Genomic DNA, 22,794 nt, shown 5'->3' with positions numbered 1-22,794 from the left:
CTCGCCCCTCATAGCGGTGCAGCAATGCTGATCTGAGCCTGGAGACGCAGCCTGCACTCAGAGCTGCGCTCCTACCCTTGTGCCGTCACAATAGCCGGCGACCCGCTAACCGGGACGCCGGCATAGTACTCACCACTCTTCTAACTTCTGGCACTGTTAGGTGTGGCGGCGTGCTGCGGGAATGTCCGCTCGCCGTGGTGGGGCTTGCAAATGGTCCCCTCAGGAGCTCAGTGTCCTGTCAGCAGGGAAAGGGACCATTAACCCTATAGCAGGTTGGGCCGTCCCCCCCCCACCCCCTCACCCCCAATTCCTACAAAGCAGACAGCCCTGTCTGAAAATAACAAACAGAAAATAAATGCAGAAAACTCTTCAGGAGCTTCCCTAAGCGTGACCGACTCCTCCAAGCACATTTTCTAAACTGAGTCTGGTAGGAGGGGCATAGAGGGAAGAGTCAGCGCACAATATTGATTTCTTAAAGTGCCCAAGGCTCCTAGTGGACCCGTCTATACCCCTGGTACTAAATGGACCCCAGTATCCTCTAGGACGTAAGAGAAAAAACGTTTATATTGTCCATGAAAAAATGAGGAGCTTGTTCTGGATCTTCAATATAGTAAAATCATTTATGAGGTGGTACATTGATTATGAGAACATTTTGTTGAGGATCTCCGTCAACATTTCTAAAGAATGCATTATAATTAGAGTCAAAGATGATATCATGTTAGAGTGACGAAGAAAATACTGTGGAATCAGGATCCAGTCAGTGAAATCTCGGTTCCCATCCACTAGGCCGACTCGTCTGAGCTGCATATCGCATCAGATTTCTCTTGAACTCTCCTGGTAGCTTCCTGGGAATCGGATAGGATTATGGGCTTAAATTTTCACTAGATTCACTTCAGATATATCTGATGCGCTCTATCATGTGCCGACAGATCGCATCAGATATATATCTGATGCACACATGCTACATCTGACTGATCTGATGCAATATTAAAATATAATAAGCTGGGCTACCAGATGCCAGTCAAGTGACATTTCAGATTAATCTGCTGCGATACATCTGAAGTTAAAAAAAAATACTCTGATGTGCACCTGATTTCTTCAGTTTCAGATAAATCCTTGATGCAGTACCAAAGATCTATAGCTCAGACATATCTGACATAGGACCGCACATCGGATCAGAGGAACCATCCGATGTGACACTTTTCATCAGATTTTTCGGTCACATGCGTCGAAATCTGATGAAAAGTGCCCAAATCGGCCTATTGGATGGGGGCCTTAAGAACCAGCAGAAAAATGTGCTTTAATCGATAATAATTAACAGACATTAGGGGACAGCATGTGATTTTCTAGCTAGATTGACTATCTGCCTACTGGTACTTGTCCGGCCTTGTGTTGGGGTGTAATAATACTTTTTCACAGTGCTAAATATACTTTAATGGACCTACCCAATGAAGCTTCCAAGCACCAGTATTTAAATGTTTGCAGTTATACATGTGAGGCTTGGAAAGAAGCTGTATATAGCTCAAACTACACCTTTATATTATATTCACCTACAATGTGTTTATTATTTTGTTCCCGATTTTATGCTGACAGTAAAGCACTATTTCATTTACTTACTTGAAAAGATATGAATGGACTCTGATGTAGCGCCTAAACACTTCACCAAAACACCCCTCTACCTAGCTAATTATTACACCATATTGTTACAACGTGGTGGAGAATGCGAGCAAAGATTCTATGCAGAGAAGTGGATTACAACTTGATGGAAAAATGGATGATTACTGTAACAACATAATGGAGAAAAACAAGATAGGATTCACCTGCATTATGGAGCACTCATCAAATGTGGCGAGTGAAGAAAAACCAAAAAGTCTGTCTTGAAGCATTTAATGGAAGTTGTATGCCTTTCTGAAAAAACGTGATACAAAGGGATGGCGGTCATTAGGTCGACATACATTGGGTCGACCACGTTTGGTCGACATGATCACTAGATCGACATGGACATTATGTCAACATGGAAAAGGTCGACATGAGTTTTTCACAATTTGTTTCATTTTTTGACCTTTTTCATACTTAACGATCTGCGTGGACTACAATTGGGAAAGGTAACCAAAGCATGGCGAGTGAAGCGAGGGGTTACAGTGCACTAATTGGGGTTCCCCGTCGCTTTTCAAAGAAAACGACACCAAACAAAGTTTAAAACAACTCATGTCGACCCTTTTCCATGTCGACCCAGTGATCATGTCAACCTAATGCATGTCGACCACATGTGGTCAACCCAGCGGGGTCGATTCAATTCAGCAACAGTTGAATAGCGCCGGGAATTAGCTCCTGGCACTATTCAATACAGCGACTAGTTACCCTCAATTGTCGGGAATTCTTCTCTCACCCCAGGGGGGTGAGAGAAGAAAACAGACAAAAGGGCTGCCGCGCGGCCTGCGCGAGGCTGATTCTGTCGGGAATCAGCATCGCCGCGGGTAGTTAAGTCGGAGAATGCCCGTTCTCCCGACAAAACAACCTGTTAAGTCCGCGAGTACGGGCATGAACTTTAGCTGAATTGGATAGCGTCAGGAGCTAATTCCCGGCGCTATTCAACTGTTGCTGAATTGAATCGACCCCAATGTATGTCGACCTAACTCATGTTGACCTAATGAACCACACCCGATACAACGTTTGCTACAAGTTATGCAACCTGCAAATGGGATGCGGTCAACATCCCGCTGGACAGGATCCCGGCGGTCGAAATACCGACGCCGGAATCCCGACCGCCACAATCCCGACATATTCTCCCTCCGTGGGTGTCCACGACACCCATAGAGGGAGAATATAATAGTGTGCCGAGCGTAGCGAGGCACCGTGCCCGCAGCGTGGCGAGCGAAGCGAGCCCGCAAGGGGCTGCGTTCCGCTCGCCACCCCTGTCGGGATTGTGTGGTCGGGATTCCGGCGTCGGTATTTCGACCGCCGGGATCCCGTCCAGCGGGATTACGTACTGATCCCCTGCAAATGTATGGAAAATTGCAAAATGAAAAGATAAATATTGTGTCCTTGAAGAGAGATGTAGACAAGTATTGAAAATATCTGCTAGCAAAAGTGTTAATTTTGTTGCAGCACAGAAAGAGTTAAACGGAAGGAAAGTTTGGGTATTATTCTGCTGAAATGTTCAGCGCCTATGGTCTGCTCGCTAAAGACAAGGTGTCTCTAATTAGGTGGTCTGGACATTTCTTTTACTAATAGGAAAATTAAAGAGCAAGTGCTATGTTGAATGCAGGACACTGCAGTACCACGTGGGGAATGTTTTGAGGTATAGAAAACATTTTTGGAAGAAAGATAATGCTGAGAATTTATTGGAAAGGCAACGGGTGGCACAAGTAACAGCCAAAGCAGTTGCTGGATTGTGTTGTCTTGTGAATAAGATTGAAAGCCAAGTGCTCCTTGAAATAAAAAGAATTGTGTTACCTAAGCCTAAGAAGCAGAGCCCTTAACTAAGAAGAAGTAGGTCTGACTTCTCTCCCCTCAGTCCCACGATGCAGGGAGCCTGTAGCCAGCAGGTCTCCCTGAAAATAAAAAACCTAACAAAAGTCTTTCTAGAGAAACTCAGTAGAGCTCCCCTAGTGTGTGTCCAGTCACTCCTGGGCACAAAGTCTAACTGAGGTCTGGAGGAGGGGCATAGAAGGAGGAGCCAGTTCACACCCAGTTAAGTCTTTATAGTGTGCCCAAGCTCTTGCGGATCCCGTCTATAACCCATGGTCCTTTTGGAGTCCCCAGCATCCTCTAGGACGTAAGAGAAAACTGCATTTAAAATGTAAAGGGACAATTCATAAATGGGAGAAAAGACTGTGGTCCTAGGTTCTTCATGGTGATGACATCATCTGATGATTAGGCAAGCAAAATTCTGCTTTACTCCTACAACATCAGATAACATGCAGGACATGGTGAAGGCCTTGCTGCAGGCTATGGAGGCTCAGCAAGAAGCCAACAAGCAACAGTGGGCAAAGCTCAAGGCCCAAAGTGGTCTATAGATATTTGGCTCTTTATGTGATACTACTTTGTAAAGTTTTGGGGTAAAAAGTGTCATTCCAGACAAAAAGACATTTAAAAAGAAGAATGGAATGGTCAGTGGGGGTGCTCAGTGTCATTTGGTGCGTGGTCTGCCTGGTAAAGGTAATGTCAGCAGAGAAGAATATGATCATTTAAAAGGAAGATTGTCCTATCATTTTGAGCAGATCAGTGGTTTGAAGAGAAAGACAGCTGACGAAAAAATAAGAATTTACTCACCGGTAATTCGATTTCTCGTAGTCCGTAGTGGATGCTGGGAACTCCGTAAGGACCATGGGGAATAGACGGGCTCCGCAGGAGACTGGGCACTCTTAAAAGAAAGATTAGGTACTAGATCTGGTGTGCACTGGCTCCTCCCTCTATGCCCCTCCTCCAGACCTCAGTTAGGGAAACTGTGCCCGGAAGAGCTGACATTACTAGGAAAGGATTTGGAATCCAGGGTAAGACTCATACCAGCCACACCAATCACACTGTACAACTCGTGATAACCATACCCAGTTAACAGTATGAACAACAACTGAGCCTCAGTAACAGATGGCTCATAACAATAACCCTTTAGTTAAGCAATAACTATATACATGTATTGCAGAGAGTCCGCACTTGGGACGGGCGCCCAGCATCCACTACGGACAACGAGAAATAGAATTACCGGTGAGTAAATTCTTATTTTCTCTGACGTCCTAGTGGATGCTGGGAACTCCGTAAGGACCATGGGGATTATACCAAAGCTCCCAAACGGGCGGGAGAGTGCGGATGACTCTGCAGCACCGGATGAGCAAAGGCAAGGTCCTCCTCAGCCAGGGTATCAAACTTGTAGAACTTAGCAAATGTGTTTGAACCCGACCAAGTAGCAGCTCGCCACAGCTGTAAAGCCGAGACCCCTCGGGCAGCCGCCCAAGAAGAGCCCACCTTCCTTGTGGAATGGGCTTTTACTGATTTAGGATGCGGTAATCCTGCCGCAGAATGAGCTTGCTGAATCGTGTTACAGATCCAGCGCGCAATAGTTTGCTTTGAAGCAGGAGCACCCAGCTTGTTGGGCGCATGCACGATAAACAGCGAGTCAGTTTTCCTGACTCCAGCCGTCCTGGCTACATAGATTCTCAAAGCCCTGACTACATCTAGTAACTTGGAGTCCTCCAAGTCCCTAGTAGCCGCAGGCACCACAATAGGTTGGTTCAAATGAAACGCTGATACCACCTTAGGGAGAAATTGGGGACGAGTCCTCAATTCTGCCCTGTCCATATGGAAGATCAGATAAGGGCTTTTACACGACAAAGCCGGCAATTCTGACACACGCCTAGCCGAAGCTAAGGCCAATAGCATGACCACTTTCCACGTGAGATATTTTAGCTCCACGGTCTTAAGTGGCTCAAACCAGTGGGATTTCAGGAAATCCAACACAACGTTAAGATCCCAAGGTGCCACTGGAGGCACAAAAGGGGGCTGAATATGCAGCACTCCCTTAACAAACGTCTGAACTTCAGGCAGTGAAGCCAGTTCTTTTTGAAAGAAAATAGATAGGGCCGAAATCTGGACCTTTATGGATCCTAATTTTAGGCCCATAGTCACTCCTGACTGTAGGAACTGCAGGAATCGACCCAGCTGTAATTCCTCTGTAGGGGCCTTCCTGGCCTCACACCAAGCAACATATTTTCGCCATATACGGTGATAATGTTGTGCTGTCACGTCTTTCCCAGCCTTTATCAGCGTAGGAATCACTTCATCCGGAATGCCCTTTTCCGTTAGGATCCGGCGTTCAACCGCCATGCCGTCAAACGCAGCCGCGGTAAGTCTTGGAACAGACAGGGCCCCTGCTGTAACAGATCCTGTCTGAGAGGCAGAGGCCATGAGATCATTTCTTGTAGTTCTGGGTACCAAGTTCTTCTTGGCCAATCCGGAACGATGAGTATGGTTCTTACTCCTCTTTTTCTTACAATCCTCAGTACCTTGGGTATGAGAGGAAGAGGAGGGAACACATAAACCGACTGGTACACCCACGGTGTCACTAGTGCGTCCACAGCTATCGCCTGAGGGTCTCTTGACCTGGCGCAATATTTTTTTAGCTTTTTGTTGAGACGGGACGCCATCATGTCTACCTGTGGCCGTTCCCAACGATTTACAATCAGCGTGAAGACTTCTGGATGAAGTCCCCACTCTCCCGGGTGGAGGTCGTGCCTGCTGAGGAAGTCTGCTTCCCAGTTGTCCACTCCCGGAATGAACACTGCTGACAGTGCTAGCACGTGATTCTCCGCCCATCGAAGAATCCTTGTGGCTTCTGCCATCACCATCCTGCTTCTTGTGCCGCCCTGTCGGTTTACATGGGCGACCGCCGTGATGTTGTCTGACTGAATCAGCACCGGTTGGTTTTGAAGCAGGGGTTCTGCTTGACTCAGGGCGTTGTAAATGGCCCTTAGTTCCAGAATATTTATGTGAAGGGAAGTCTCCTGACTTGACCACTGTCCTTGGAAGTTCCTTCCCTGAGTGACTGCCCCCCATCCTCGGAGGCTTGCGTCCGTGGTCACCAGGACCCAGTCCTGTATGCCGAATCTGCGGCCCTCGAGAAGATGAGCACTCTGCAGCCACCACAGCAGAGACACCCTGGCCCTTGGGGACAGGGTGATCAACCGATGTATCTGAAGATGCGATCCGGATCATTTGTCTAACAGATCCCACTGAAAGATCCTTGCATGGAACCTGCCGAAGGGAATTGCTTCGTAAGAAGCCACCATCTTTCCCAGGACTCGCGTGCAGTGATGCACCGACACCTGTTTTGGTTTCAGGAGGTCCCTGACCAGAGATGCCAATTCCTGGGCCTTCTCCACCGGGAGAAACACCTTCTTCTGTTCTGTGTCCAGAATCATGCCCAGGAAGAGCAGACGCGTCGCAGGAATCAGCTGCGACTTTGGGATATTCAGAATTCAGCCGTGCTGTAGCATTACTTCCCGAGAAAGTGCTACGCTGACCAACAACTGCTCTCTGGACCTCGCCTTTATGAGGAGATCGTCCAAGTACGGGATAATTATAACTCCCTTCTTCCGAAGGAGTATCATCATTTCGGCCATTACCTTGGTAAATACCCTCGGTGCCGTGGACAGACCAAACGGCAACGTCTGGAATTGGTAATGACAGTCCTGTACCACAAACCTGAGGTACTCCTGGTGAGGTGGGTAAATGGGGACATGCAGATAAGCGTCCTTGATGTCCAGCGACACCATAAAATCCCCCTCTTCCAGGCTTGCAATAACCGCCCTGAGCGATTCCATTTTGAACTTGAACTTCCTTACATAAGTGTTCAAGGATTTTAAATTCAGAATGGGTCTCACCGAACCGTCTGGTTTCGGTACCACAAACATTGTGGAATAGTAACCCTGTCCCTGTTGAAGGAGGGGAACCTTGATTATCACCTGCTGAAGGTACAGCTTGTGAATAGCCGTCAGCACTACCTCCCTTTCCCTGGGAGCCGCTGGCAAGGCTGATTTGAGGTAAGGGCGAGGGGGAGTCGCCTCGAACTCCAGCATGTATCCCTGAGATACCACTTGTAGAACCCAGAGATCCACCTGTGAGCGAACCCACTGGTCGCTGAAGTTCCGGAGACGCGCCCCCACCGCACCTGGCTCCACCTGTGGAGCCCCAGCGTCATGCGGTGGACTTAGTGGAAGCAGGGGAGGATTTTTATTCCTGGGAACTGGCTGTCTGGTGCAGCTTTTTTCCTCTACCCCTGCCTCTGGGCAGAAAGGATGCGCCTCTGACCCGCTTGCCTTTCTGAGGCCGAAATACGGTACTTTCTTAGGCTGTGAGGGAACCTGAGGTAAAAAAGTCGACTTCCCAGCTGTTGCTGTGGATACGAGGTCCGAGAGACCGTCCCCAAACAATTCCTCACCCTTATAAGGCAAAACCTCCATGTGCCTTTTAGAATCAGCATTACCTGTCCACTGCCGAGTCCATAATACTCTCCTGGCAGAAATGGACATTGCATTAATTCTAGATGCCAGCCGGCAAATGTCCCTCTGTGCATCCCTCATATACAAGACGACGTCCTTTATATGCTCTATGGTTAGCAAAATAGCATCCCTGTCGAGGGTATCAATGTTGTCTGACAGGGTATCAGACCATGCTGCTGCAGCACTACACATCCATGCTGAAGCAATAGCAGGTCTCAGTATAGTACCTGAGTGTGTATATACAGACTTCAGGATAGCCTCCTGCTTTCTATCAGCAGGCTCCTTTAGGGCGGCCGTATCCTGAGACGGCAGTGCAACCCTTTTAGATAATCGTGTGAGCGCCTTGTCCACCCTAGGGGATGTCTCCCAGCGTAACCTATCCGTTGGCGGGAAAGGGTACGCCATCAGTAACCTCTTAGAAATCACTAATTTCTTATCAGGGGAACTCCACGCTTCTTCACACAATTCGTTTAATTCATCAGATGGGGGAAAAGTCACTGGCTGCTTTTTCTCCCCAAACATAATACCCTTTTTAGTGGTAACCGGGTTAATGTCAGAAATGTGCAACCCATTTTTCATTGCCGTAATCATGCATCGGATGGCCCTTGTGGACTGTGCATTTGTCTCATCCTCGTCTACACTGGGGTCAGACTCCGTGTCGACATCTGTGTCTGCCATCTGAGCTAGCGGGCGTTTTTGAGCCCCTGATGGCCTCTGAGACGCCTGGGCAGGCGCGGGCTGAGATGCCGGCTGTCCCAAGGCTGTTACGTCATCAAACCTTTTATGTAAAGAGTTGACACTGTCGGTTAATACCTTCCACATATCCATCCACTCTGGTGTCGGCCCCGTAGGGGGCGACATCACACTTATCGGCTCCTGCTCCGCCTCCATGTAGCCCTCCTCATCAAACATGTTGACACAGCCGTACCGACACCGCACACACACAGGGAATGCTCTGACTGAGGACAGGACCCCACAAAGTCCTTTGGGGAGACAGAGAGAGAGTATGCCAGCACACACCACAGCGCTATATAACACAGGGATTATCACTATACTGAGTGATTTTTCCCAATAGCTGCTTATTACACCAATTGCGCCTAAATTTATGTGCCCCCGTCTCTTTTTTACCCTTGTTGTACTGTATACTGCAGGGGAGAGCCTGGGGAGCGTCCCTCCAGCGGAGCTGTGAAGAGAAAATGGCGCTGGCTGTGCTGAGGAAGATAGCCCCGCCCCCTCAGCGGCGGGCTTCTCCCGCTTTTTATAATGTTAATGGCGGGGTTTTTTGCACATATACAGTGTTATACACTGTATTATGTGCTATTTGTGCCAAAAGGTAAACTAATTGATGCCCAGGGCGCCCCCCCAGCGCCCTGCACCCAACAGTGACCGGAGTGTGTGGTGTGCTATGGGAGCAATGGCGCACAGCTGCAGTGCTGTGCGCTACCTTAATGAAGACAGGAGTCTTCAGCCGCCGTTTTTCATCTTTATCTTCCGTCTTCTGGCTCTGCAAGGGGGACGGCGGCGCGGCTCCGGGAACGGACGATCGAGGTCGGGCCCTGTGTTCGATCCCTCAGGAGCTAATGGTGTCCAGTAGCCTTAGAAGCAGAAACTAGCTGCAAGCAGGTAGGTTTGCTTATCTCCCCTCAGTCCCTCGTAGCAGTGAGTCTGTTGCCAGCAGATCTCACTGAAAATAAAAAACCTAACAAATACTTTCTTTTCTAGTGAACTCAGGAGAGCCCACTAGGTGCATCCAGCTCTGGCCGGGCACAGATTCTAACTGGGGTCTGGAGGAGGGGCATAGAGGGAGGAGCCAGTGCACACCAGATATAGTACCTAATCTTTCTTTTAAGAGTGCCCAGTCTCCTGCGGAGCCCGTCTATTCCCCATGGTCCTTACGGAGTTCCCAGCATCCACTAGGACGTCAGAGAAAGATTTGTACATCAGCAAGAGAAGAAAAAGTTGCACAGTGAATTGGCTTCTATAAAAACGACCACACAAAAGTGGGAGGCTTGTAGTAATGTGGAGAAACAGAGGCTGGAGCTAACCAAGAAAGTGAGCACAGGTGTCCAGCAGGGGTGTAGTATGTTATGCCGGCAGTCGGGCTCCCGGCGGCCAGCACACTGGCGCCGGAATCCCGACCGCCGGCATACCGACAGCTGGGCGAGCGCAAATGAGCCCCTTGAGGGCACGTTGGCGCGCTACGCGCGCCACGCTGTCTATTCTCCCTCCAGGGTGGTCGTGGACCCCCAAGAGGGAGAAAAGCTGTCGGTATGCCGGCGGTCGGGATTCTGGTGCCGCTATGATGGTCGTCAGGAGCCCAGCCGCCGGCATACCTTGCAAAAAGAAAATAATGCCACTTTGGCAGCACTGGAAGAGCTGAAAAGGGAGAAGAATGAGCTGGTGCTGAAATGGCAGGAGCTGTATGCCACCATTCCAAACCTGACTACCAAATGCAATAACCTGGACATGGATAATGTCACACAGAATAAGACTCATACTGCAGCTTCAGTCCAGGAGCTCAACACGCAGCTGACTGCTAAAGAGGAGGAGTGCACTAAGTTGAAGTCTGAAATATTGTTTCATAATGACATGATAGAGGGTTCTATAAAAGATAAAGACGAGCAAAAAAGGACAAAAAGAATGAGTCAAAGCTGACCATGCAATTCACAGCATTAAATGAAAATCTGACTACCCTAAAGAAGTAATGGAAGAGCAGTCAGCACAGGGTCGGCAGGCTGGATAAAACAGACCAAAGACCTGCATGGAGAGATTGCAGTGTTGGAAGCAGGGGTTTAAGTGGGCCGGAACGGCGCATAACTGAGTTCCGCCAGATCTAATTGGACCGACTCCACCCGCCCACCTTAACTACACACGGGCAGGAATCGAAGTAGAGAGAACAAACACTACAGTCAGCCTGTCCCGCCTCCACCGCCCGCAGCATCTATTATGAGGGCTGCACGCTGTCACTCACACTGTCCGTGTTAACCCGTTCGGCTCCCCCTCTCGCCGGCTTCAAGTTCCATACATTCAAGTTCTCTATGCGCCGCCCACCCATGCCGTGGACACCTGTGTGTATTACTGATGTGACGATTGATTTAACCCGCCCCTCCTCCTCCAGAACCTGTGCCGCCGGAGAGAGAGAATGACGTTATTGAGTGTCTGCAGAGAGCGGAGAAGACTGAGAGGAGCCGCCCTGACTGAGAACCCAGCCATGCGGACGCTGAGGGCTTGCATGGAGACTGAGACACCCTTAATCACACATGTAACGTAATAAAAAAAAAAAAAAACACCATGCAATTCCGTCCCCATCTGTCACTCCTGCCTCAGTCACCTACTCTCTCCGTCACCCCTGCCTCAGTCACCCACTTTCTCCGTCACCCATTCTCTGTCTCCCCTGCCTCAGTCATCCACTCTCTCCGTCACCCCTGCCTCAGTCACCCATTTTCTCCATCACCCATTCTTTCCCTGTCACCCCTGCCTCAGTCACCCACTCTCTCCCTGTCATCCCTGCCTCAGTCACCCACTTTCTCCGCCATCCATCCTCAATCTGTCACCCCTGCCTCAGTCACTCACTCTCTCCCTGTCACCCCTGTCTCAGTCACCCACTCTCTCCCTGTTACCCATTCTCTGTCACCCCTGCCTCAGTCATCCACTCTCTCCCTGTCACCCCAGCCTCAGTCACCCACTTTCTCCATCACCCACTCTCTCCCTGTCACCCCTGCCTCAGTCACCCACTTTCTCCGTCACCCATTCTCTGTCACCCCTGCCTCAGTCACCCACTTTCTCCGTCACCCATTCTCTCCCTGTCACCTCTGCCTCAGTCACCAACTTTCTCCGTCACCCATTCTCTATCTGTCACCCCTGCCTCAGTCACCCATTTTCTCCATCACCCATTCTTTCCCTGTCACCCCTGCCTCAGTCATCCACTCTCTCCCTGTCACCCCAGCCTCAGTCACCCACTTTCTCCATCACCCATTCTCTCCGTCACCCCTGCCTCAGTCACCCACTTTCTCCGTCACCAATTCTCTATCTGTCACGCCTGCCTCAGTCACCAACTTTCTCCATCACCCATTCTCTATCTGTCACCCCTGCCTCAGTCACCCACTTTCTCTATCACCCACTCTATCCCTGTCACCCCTGCCTCAGTCACTCACTTTCACCATCACCCAATCTCTATCTGTCACCGTTGCCTCAGTCATCCACTCTCTCCCTGTCACCCCTGCCTCAGTCACCCACTTTCTCTGTCACCCATTCTCTCCCTGAAACCCCTGCCTCTGTCATGTACATACGCTGTACATACGCTCATTGGCCCTCATTCCGAGTTGTTCGCTCGCAAGCTGCTTTTAGCAGCATTGCACACGCTAAGCCGCCGCCTACTGGGAGTGAATCTTAGCTTAGCAGAATTGCGAACGAAAGATTCTCAAAATTGCGAATAGAAATTTCTTAGCAGTTTCTGAGTAGCTCGACACTTACTCTGCCACTGCGATCAGTTCAGTCAGTTTCGTTCCTGGTTTGACGTCACACACACGCCCAGCGTTCGCCCAGACACTCCCCCGTTTCTCCAGCCACTCCCGCGTTTTTCCAAGAAACGGCAGCGTTTTTTCAAACACTCCCAGAAAACGGCCAGTTTCCACCCAGAAACACCCACTTCCTGTCAATCACACTACGATCACCAGAACGAAGAAAAAACCTCGTAATGCCATGAGTAAAAAACCAAACTTCTTAGCAAATTTACTTGGCGCAGCCGCAGTGCGAACATTGCGCATGCGCAGTTAGCGGAAAATCGCACCGATGCGAAGGAAAATAACGAGCGAACAACTCAGAATGAGGGCCATTATCTACAAAAGTCACTCTAGCTTTATACAAGTTCAATAAATTATAATCCATAAATTATTTGCACCTGTAATACCCACATTCTAAGTAATACTACCAAATACCAATGCCAAAGAACAGCCAGGGCAAGTGTTGTTACATTTAGACACACCAAAGCAAATAGACAATTTAGGGGGACATTTACTAAGCAGTGATAAAAGTGGAGAAGTGAGCCAGTGAAGAAGTTGCCCATGGTAACCAATCAGCATTGACGTAATATTTATAATTGGCATACTATAACAGTACACAGAGCAGCTGATTGGTTGACATGGGAAATTTTTCCACTGGCTCACTTCTTCACTTTTATCACTGCTTAGTACATGTCCCCCTTAGTGGAGTAAAATGCTGCATGCAGTATTTCCACCTTCTCTACAAACAGCCCACACACAGAAAGAAATTGTCACAGGCTACAACCTAAACAAAATTATACCGTTATTATGGTAACTATAAATGTATAAATATTATCAATCTGGGCATTGGTTAAACAAGGGTGAATGTATTTACAAAATACACAATGGGGTCGATTCAATTCACCCACAGTTGAATAACGCTGGGAATTATCTCCCGGCGCTATTCAATTTAGCTCAAGTTAAGTCAGCGAATGCCCGTTCTCCCGGACTTAACAGGTTGATTTGTCAGGAGAACGAGCATTCTCCGACTTAACTCCCCGCCGCGATGCTGATTCCCGACAGAATCAGTCTCGCGCCGGCCGCGTGGCAGCACTTTTGTAGGATTTCCTCTCTCATCCCTGGGGGAATTCTCGACAACTGAGTGTCACTTGGCGCTGTATTGAATAGCACCAGGAGCTAATTCCCGGCGCTATTCAACTGTCAGTGAATTGAATTGACCCCAATATGTACATGTTGCAAATGAGACAAAGTTACATTTTAAAGCATTTATCATACAATCAATGACGGCACTTTTTATCATCTATAATTTTTATTGAAGCAATAAAGGTATTTTTATTAGGGCTCCAGTAGGTATAAAATAGGGCATCCATATGCGCTGAACTTTGCACAATACATAACACCCACTGCCTGCTAACTGAAGACACAGCAACTGATCCTGTTAATTTGGGTGTATCAGGCAGATCTATTACTGGTCATCACTACTTAGAACAAAACAATTCAGGTGGAAAAAGGAATATGTAGAAGGAAAATGGAAGCATGAGAGCCCTGAATACTATAGGTTTGGCTTAATATCCACATATTGGGGGCATATTGACGGACATGTTATGTTTTCTCTCCCCACAGCATGTGAAATTGCAGCCGGCCACAAAGTTTTCTCTATTCAGCTAGCGGTGAGAATTTTACCAGCAGTAGTTTCAATATGATTTACCAGGGCTTTTTTTCTCGCAACTTCGGAGCAGGTGCAAAATTGGGGAAATTGCTATTTTAAGGTAAAAATGTTGGGAATTGGTTCACCTGCCAAGTACAGAATAATGGGTACAAAGATGTGGGTCAGGTATATGGGCAGCATGGATGTTATAATGGTTAGCCATACAGCACTAACGTCATGAGTTTGATTCCCTACATGGCCCTGTGTGGAGTTCCCATGCTTGCGTATGTTTCCTCCGGGTACTCAGGTTTCCTCCCACAATCCAAAAATATTCTGGTAGGTTAATTGGCTCCCAACTAAAATTAACCATAGTGTGAATGTGTCTGTGTGTACATGTGCTAGGGGATATACACACATTTCAGTTCGCAGCCTCCTGAATGTCTCCTCATGTACGAAACGTCGGCTGTTTGGGCGCCCAAACATTACTTTTCGTATCGCATCCATTAGTGAAGCGGCTAATCACGGTCAGTTTAGACACGACCTAAGCAACAACAAAAAAATGGAATATTGCTCTGCGATCTCCCATCACTTTAGATGGGAGACAGGTGTGTAAAAATAAAAAATAAAAAAGAATTGAATTGCCCCCAAATGCACCAAATATTTCTCTTTTGGACAAAAAAAATGGCGATATTAGCGTGATAGCCAAATTATTTTTTGCTGCAAATGTCTTGCTGCCAATTTATTATGCCCATGAATGTTCCCTCATCAGTTTGCTATGTAAAAGCCCATCCCCCCTCACCCCTCCCAATGCAGCACACAATGGGTCGATTCAATTCTCTGATAGTTGAATAGCACTGGGAATTAGCTCCCGCTGCTATTCAATACAGCGCCAAGTGACACTCAATTGTCGGGAATTCTTCTCTCACCCCCGGGGGATGCGAGAGGAAATCCAAGAAAAGTGCTGCCGCGAGGCTGATTCTGTCGGGAATCAGCATCGCGGCGGGGTGTTAAGTCGGAGAATGCCCGTTCTCCTGACAAATCAACCTGTTAAGTCCGGGAGAACGGGCATTCGCTGACTTAACTTGAGCTGAATTGAATAGCGCCGGGAGCTAATTTCGGCGCTATTCAACTGTCGGAGAATTGAATCGACCCCATTCAGTGATATAGGAATTGGCAACGCCACTGCCACACAGGACGGGTCCATGCCAAGTACACACTAGACGATATCTTTACCCATCGATATCGGCGGAGACGGGTCCCGGCGGGGTAACGGCATCGGTAAGCGCATACACACTTGCTAATAATGGCAGCGCCGAGCAACAGCGGGGGTTAGCAGTGCCATGCTACATTCGGCAGCATGGCATCGCTAGCAACAGCCGTAGATCTTGCATGTACAAAAGATCTGAGGCTGTTGCTAGCGACCTGTGGGAGCGCACATTGGCATAGTGACAGTGCGTACACACTGGATGATTTGAACGGATTTGTCGTTTCGATCAATCGGAAACACCGAAATCGTTCATAATATCGTCTCGTGTGTACGCACCTTAACCCTGGTTATCACACTACATCTTCCCCATACGCAAACCACACACACAGGGTTCCATGACAGCTGTCACATCAAGAACAGACAGGGATGCGACAACTCTGCACCAGGGAACCAGCCAAGACCTGGTAGTTCATCACAAGGACAACCCACTCCCCAGTAAGAACTAATCTGCATCACCAGCCTCTGCGTCCGCTGGGCCATTATACCGAGACATGCGCTCAGCACAGCTCCTTACCATCCGCCCGCCACTGCGCTCCCTCCTCCCTCCGGTGTCACCGGCAACTGACCGGAAAGGCGGGAAGCGCAGGCGCCGGACTCAGGGGGCGTGGTACGGCATGATCAATCGCAAAGGGTTGTAGGGCGGAAATGGTGTGTAATTGGTTGAGGCCGTGGAGAACTGTCAAGCGCGAGAAAGATTTGGCCAATCACGTTCCAGAGCCTTTCACTATGTTTCACTATAGCCTCGCGGTCTAGTTGTTTGTAAGCGGAGGTTGCTGTGGTAACTGCATGTGCTTCCCGGAAGCATCAAACGGGCGACCTCGTCACATGATAACCCTTGACAAAAATGTTACGCTTGTGAGGAGGGGATGTGTCTGATTGGTTACAACTTGTGTGACGTTACAAGCAGGCTTGTAGCTCCCCCGCTGCGCAGGTTGCTATGCTAATGCCTATAATATTATGACATCACTGCGCCGCCTGCAGTGCAGTATACATAGGCTTATCATACTATTCCTTTTAACCGACACATGCATGAATTACATAGGTTCTGTGACTGATTGAAAACCAGGTGAAATACAGGCTTGAAGTCAGCCAGCCACAGAACCTGTGTAATTCATGAGTGTCCCAGTTTAAAGGGATAGCATGGTTACTGGTAAGCCGAAGTATACACAGAGCAGCGTGAGGGTCAGGTCGCTGCGTGCAATGCTGCCGCTGTGTAGTTACACCTGTACAGATCCCACGTCTTTCCGATTGGAGGGGAAATGTTTTCTAAATTCTGTGCAGTCAGAGTCGCCCACAAGGGGGCACACGGCCTGTTACTGTTGTTGAAAGACTTGTCTTACGTTATGAATAAAATAAGAATTTACTTACCGATAATTCTATTTCTCGTAGTCCGTAGTGGATGCTGGGGACTCCGTCAGGACCATGGGGAATAGCGGGCTCCGCAGGAGACAGGGCACATCCAAAAAAGCTTTTAGGTCACATGGTGTGTACTGGCTCCTCCCCCTATGACCCTCCTCCAAGCCTCAGTTAGGTACTGTGCCCGGACGAGCGTACACAATAAGGAAGGATCTTGAATCCCGGGTAAGACTCATACCAGCCACACCAATCACACCGTACCACTTGTGATCTGAACCCAGTTAACAGTATGATAACAAAACGAAGTAGCCTCTGAAAAGATGGCTCACAACAAGAATAACCCGATTTTTGTAACAATAACTATGTACAAGCATTGCAGACAATCCGCACTTGGGATGGGCGCCCAGCATCCACTACGGACTACGAGAAATAGAATTATCGGTAAGTAAATTCTTATTTTCTCTAACGTCCTAGTGGATGCTGGGGACTCAGTCAGGACCATGGGGATTATACCAAAGCTCCCAAACGGGCGGGAGAGTGCGGATGACTCTGCAGCACCGAATGAGAGAACTCCAGGTCCTCCTTAGCCAGAGTATCAAATTTGTAAAATTTTACAAACGTGTTCTCCCCTGACCACGTAGCTGCTCGGCAAAGTTGTAATGCCGAGACCCCTCGGGCAGCCGCCCAAGATGCGCCCACTTTCCTAGTGGAGTGGGCCTTTACAGATTTAGGCTGTGGCACGCCTGCCACAGAATGTGCAAGTTGGATTGTGCTACAGATCCAACGTGCAATCGTCTGTTTAGACGCAGGAGCACCCATCTTGTTGGGTGCATACAATATAAACAGCAAGTCAGACTTTCTGACTCCAGCCGTCCTAAACTATATATATATATATATATATATATATATATATATATATTTTTAGGGTCCTGACAACGTCTATTAACCTGGAGTCCTCCAAGTCCCTAGAAGCCGCAGGCACCATAATAGGTTGTTTCAGGTGAAAAACCTGACACCCCCTTAGGAAGAAAACTGGAGACGAGTCCCAGTTCTGCCCTGTCCGAATGAAAATTTAAATATGGGCTTTTGTAAGACAAAGCCGCCCATTCTGACAATCGCCTGGCCGAGGCCAGGACCAACAGCATGGTCACTGTCCATGTGAGATATTGGTCAACAGCATGTTCACTTTCCATGTGATATATTTCAAATCCACAGATTTGAGCGGTTCAAACCAATATGATTTTAAGGAATCCCAACACTATGTTGAGATCCCACGGTGCCACTAGAGGCACAAAAAGGGGTGTATATGCAATACTCCCTTGACAATCTGGACTTCAGGAACTGAAGTCAATTCTTTTCGGAAGAAATTCTACAGGGCCGAAACTTAAAACCTTAAAGAACCCCAATTTTAGGCTCAAAACACTCCTGTTTTCAGGAAGTGTAGAATTCGACCTAGTTGAATTTTCTTCGTGGGGCCTTCCTGGCCTCACCCACGCAACATATTTTCACCACATGTGGTGATGACGTTGTGCGGTCACCTCCTTCCTGGCTTTGACCAGGGTAGGTATGACCTCTTATGGAATGCCTTTTTCCTTCAGGATCCGGCATTCAACCGCCATGCCGTCAAACGCAGCCGCGGTAAGTCTTGGAATAGACATGGTACCTGCTGAAGCAAGTCCCTTCTTAGCTCCCCAGGCCCTTAGTCCTCTGTGAGCATCTCTTGAAGTTCCGGGTACCAAGTCCCTCTTGGCCAATCCGGAGTCACGAGTATAGTTCATACTCCTCTATGTCTTATAATTCTCAATACCTTGGTTATGAGAAGCAGAGGAGGGAACACATACACCGACTGTTACACCCACGGTGTTACCAGGACATCCACAGCTATCGCCTGAAGGTCTCATGACCTGGCGCAATACCTGTCCCGTTTTTTGTTCGGGCGGGACGCCATCATTTCCACCTTTGGTCTTTGCCAATGGCTCACAATCATGCGGAAAAACTTCCCTATGAAGTTCCCACTCTCCCAGGTGGAGGTCATGCCTGCTGAGGAAGTCTGCTTCCCAGTCGTCCACTCCCGGAGAGAACACTGCTGACAGTGCTATCACATGATTTTCCGCCTAGCGAAAAATCCTTGCAGTTTTTTCACTGCCCTCCAGCTTCTTGTGTCGCCCTTTCTGTTTACGTGGGCGACTGCCGTGATGTTATCCCACTGGATCAATACCGGCTGACCTTGAAGCAGAGGTCTTGCTAAGTTTAGAGCCTTATAATTTTGCTCTTAGCTCCATCTATGTGGAGAGAATTCTCCAGACTTGATCACACTTTCCTGGAAATTTTTTCCCTGTGTGACTGCTCCCCAGCCTCTCAGGCTGGCCTCCGTGGTCACCAGCATCCAATCCTGAATGCTGAATCTGTGGCCCTCTAGAAGATGAGCACTCTGTAATCACCACAGGAGAGACACCCTTGTCCTTGGATATAGGGTTATCCGCTGATGCATCTGAAGATGCGATCCGGACCATTTGTCCAGCAGATCCCACTGAAGAGTTCTTGCGTGAAATCTGCCGAATGGAATTGCTTCGTAATAAGCCACCATTTTTACCAGGACTCTTGTGCAATGATGCACTGACACTTTTCCTGGTTTTAGGAGGATCCCGATTAGCTCGGATAACTCCCTGGCTTTCTCCTCTGGGAGAAACACCTTTTTCTGGACTGTGTCCAGAATCATCCCTAGGAACAGTAGACGTGTCCTCGGAAAAGCTACGATTTTGGAATATTTAGAATCCACTCGTGCTGTCGTAGAACTATTAAAGATAGTGCTACTCCGACCTCCAACTGTTCTCTGGACCTTGCCCTTATCAGGAAAGCGTCCAAGTTTCTTTTAAGAAGAATCATCATTTCGGCCATTACCTTGGTAAAGACCCGGGGCGCCGTGGACAATCCAAACGGCAGCGTCTGAACTGATAGTGACAGTTCTGTACCACGAACCTGAAGTACCCTTGGTGAGAAGGGCAAATTTGGACATGTAGGTAAATGTCCCTGATATCCAGTGACACCATCTCGTCCCCTTCTTCCTGGTTCGCTATCACTGCTCTGAGTGACTCCATCTTGATTTGAACGCTTGTATGTAAGTGTTCAAATATTTCAGATCTCACCGAGCCGTTTGGCTTCAGTACCACAATATAGTGTGGAATAATACCCCCTCCCTTGTTGTAGGAGGGGTACTTTGATTATCACCTGCTGGGAATACAGCCTGTGAATTGTTTCCAATACTGCCTCCCTGTCGGAGGTAGACGTTGGTAAAACAGACTTCCGGAACTTGTGAGGAGGAGACGTCTCGAATTTCCAATGTACACCTGGGATACTACATGTAGGATCCAGGAGTCCCCTTGCGAGTGAGCCCACTGCGTGCTGAAACTCTTGAGATGACCCCCTACCGCACCTGAGTCCGCTTGTACTGCCCCAGCGTCATGCTGCGGACTTGGCAGAAGCTGTGAAGGGCTTCTGTTCCTGGGAATGGGCTGCTTGCTGCAGTCTTCTTCCCGTTCCTCTACCCCTGGGCAGATATGACTGGCCTTTGCCCGCCTGCCCGTATGGGGACGAAAGGACTGAGACTGAAAAGACTGTGTCCTTTTCTGCTGAGATGTGACTCGGGGAACAAAAGGTGGAGTTTTCAGCTGTTGCCATGGCCACCAGGTCCGATGGACCGCCCCTTTATACGGCAATACTTCCATGTGCCGTCTGGAATCTGCCTCACCTGACCACTGTCGTGTCTTCGTCTGGCAGATATGGACATCACATTTACTCTTGATGCCAGAATGCAAATATCCCTCTGCGCATCACGCATATATAGAAATGCATCCTTAAAATGCTCTATAGACAATAAAATCTTGTCCCTGTCAAGGGTATCAAAATTTTCAGTCAGGAAATCCGACCAAGCCCCCTCAGCGCTGCACATCCAGTCTGAGGCGATTGCTGGTCGTAGTATAACACCAGTATGTGTGTATATACTTCTTAGGCTATTTTTCAGCTTCCTATCAGCTGGCTCCTTGAGGGCGGCCGTATCTGGAGACGGTAACGCCACTTGTTTTTATAAGCGTGTGAGCGCCTTATCCACCCTAAGGTGTGTTTCCCAACTCGCCCTTACTTCTGGCGGGAAAGGGTATACCGCCCATAACTTTCTATCGGAGGAACCCCACGTATCATCACACACTTCATTTAATTTATCTGATTCAGGCAAAACTACAAGTAGTTTATTCACACCCTACAAAATACCCTAATTTGTGGTACTTGTAGTATCAGAAATATGTAACACCTCCTTCATGCCCTTAACATGTAACGTGTGGCCCTAAAGGAAAATACGTTTGTTTCTTCACCGTCGACACTGGAGTCAGTGTCCGTGAGGTAAATGGGCGTTTTTACAAGCCCCTGACGGTGTCTGAGACGCCTGGACAGGTACTAATTTGTTTGCCGGTCGTCTCATGTCGTCAACCGGCTCGCAGCGTGTTGACATGATCACGTACTTCCACAAGTAAGCCATCCATTTCGGTGTCGACTCCCTAGAGAGTGACATCACCATTACAGGCAATTTGCTCCGCCTCCTCACCAACATTTTCCTCATACATGTCGACACACACGTACCGACATACAGCACACACACAGGGAATGCTCTGATAGAGGACAGGACCCACTAGCCCTTTGGGGAGACAGAGGGAGAGTTTGCCAGCACACACCAAAATGCTATAATTATACAGGGACAACCTTTATAAAAGTGTTCCTCCCTTATAGCATTTAATATATATTTATATCGCCAAATCAGTGCCCCCCCTCTCTGTTTTAACCCTGTTTCTGTAGTGCAGTGCAGGGGAGAGCATGGGAGCCTTCCCCTCAGCCTTTCTGTGAGGGAAAATGGCGCTGTGTGCTGAGGAGAATAAGCTCCGCCCCCTTTTCGGCGGGCTTTTTCTCCCGGTTTTTAAGAACTGGCCTGGGTTAAAATACATACATATAGCCTTAATGGCTATATGTGATGTATTTATTTTGCCAATAAGGTACTTATATTGCTGCCCAGGGCGCCCCCAGCAGCGCCCTGCACCCTCCGTGACTAGGTCAGTGAGCCGTGTGACAACAATGGCGCACAGCTGCAGTGCTGTGCGCTACCTTCATGAAGACTGTGAAGTCTTCTGCCGCCTGTTTCCGGACCTCCGTTCTGCCGTCTTCTTCAGCGTCTGTAAGGGGGATCGGCGGCGCGGCTCCGGGACGAACCCCAGGCTGACCTGTGTTCCGACTCCCTCTGGAGCTCAGTGTCCAGTAGCCTAAGATCCCAATCCATCCTGCACGCAGGTGAGTTGGAGATCTCTCCCCTAAGTCCCTCGTTGCAGTGATCCTGTTGCCAGCAGGAATCACTGAATGAAACCTAAAAAAAAAAACTTTTCTAAACAGCTCTTTAAGAGAGCCACCTAGATTGCACCCTTCTCGGACGGGCACAAAAACCTAACTGAGGCTTGGAGGAGGGTCATAGGGGGAGGAGCCAGTACACACCATGTGACCTAAAAGCTTTTTTGGATGTGCCCTGTCTCCTGCGGAGCCCGCTATTCCCCATGGTCCTGACGGAGTCCCCAGCATCCACTAGGACGTTAGAGAAAACTACTTATAGCCCTGGGGTTAATAGGGAAGTCATTCCTGGCTCAATCCCCATTAGCACTTTTTGATCAGGTTCACAAAGTGAGGCATCTATTTTTCCAGAAATCTGCATTGTTTCTATAATTAAGCAAACTCAAATACATTGAAATTTAAAAAAATCCTCAGTCCACTAGCATACCTCACAACATGACCCTCTCCAGGAGGCCCAAAATGCTCTGTTCCTGGACTTTCATCTTAATTTATGATTACCATCACCTGTGTAGAACTAATTAATTGTTGAGAAAGTTGTGACGTCAGGCCCAACACATTGGGCAGACGAAGGGTAAGTGTGTATGTACTTACCAATCGTTACATATATCGACGCATTGGCCAAGTGTGTACCCAGTTTATGGC

The 22,794-nt window shown here is 48.5% G+C and overlaps 1 protein-coding gene across 3 annotated transcripts in view; it reads right to left on the bottom strand.

The window, feature by feature from the left end:
* SCAPER (S-phase cyclin A associated protein in the ER) overlaps nucleotides 1-16,015 on the bottom strand; it is a 725,664-nt gene extending 709,649 nt beyond the window's left edge. For all 3 annotated transcript variants that reach the window (XM_063926586.1, XM_063926587.1, XM_063926588.1), the window contains exon 1: nucleotides 15,929-16,015. In XM_063926586.1, coding sequence (XP_063782656.1) covers nucleotides 15,929-15,931 — 3 coding nt within the window. In that variant the 5' untranslated portion in view covers nucleotides 15,932-16,015. The remainder of the gene's footprint in view (nucleotides 1-15,928) is intronic.
* Nucleotides 16,016-22,794: the final 6,779 nt, after the last annotated feature.

Source organism: Pseudophryne corroboree, chromosome 6 (genome assembly GCF_028390025.1).
Source record: "Pseudophryne corroboree isolate aPseCor3 chromosome 6, aPseCor3.hap2, whole genome shotgun sequence".
Classification (NCBI taxonomy): Eukaryota; Metazoa; Chordata; class Amphibia; order Anura; family Myobatrachidae; genus Pseudophryne; species Pseudophryne corroboree.
The sequence above is the reverse complement of the archived record's forward strand: the minus strand, read 5'-3'. Positions and strand labels throughout refer to the sequence as shown.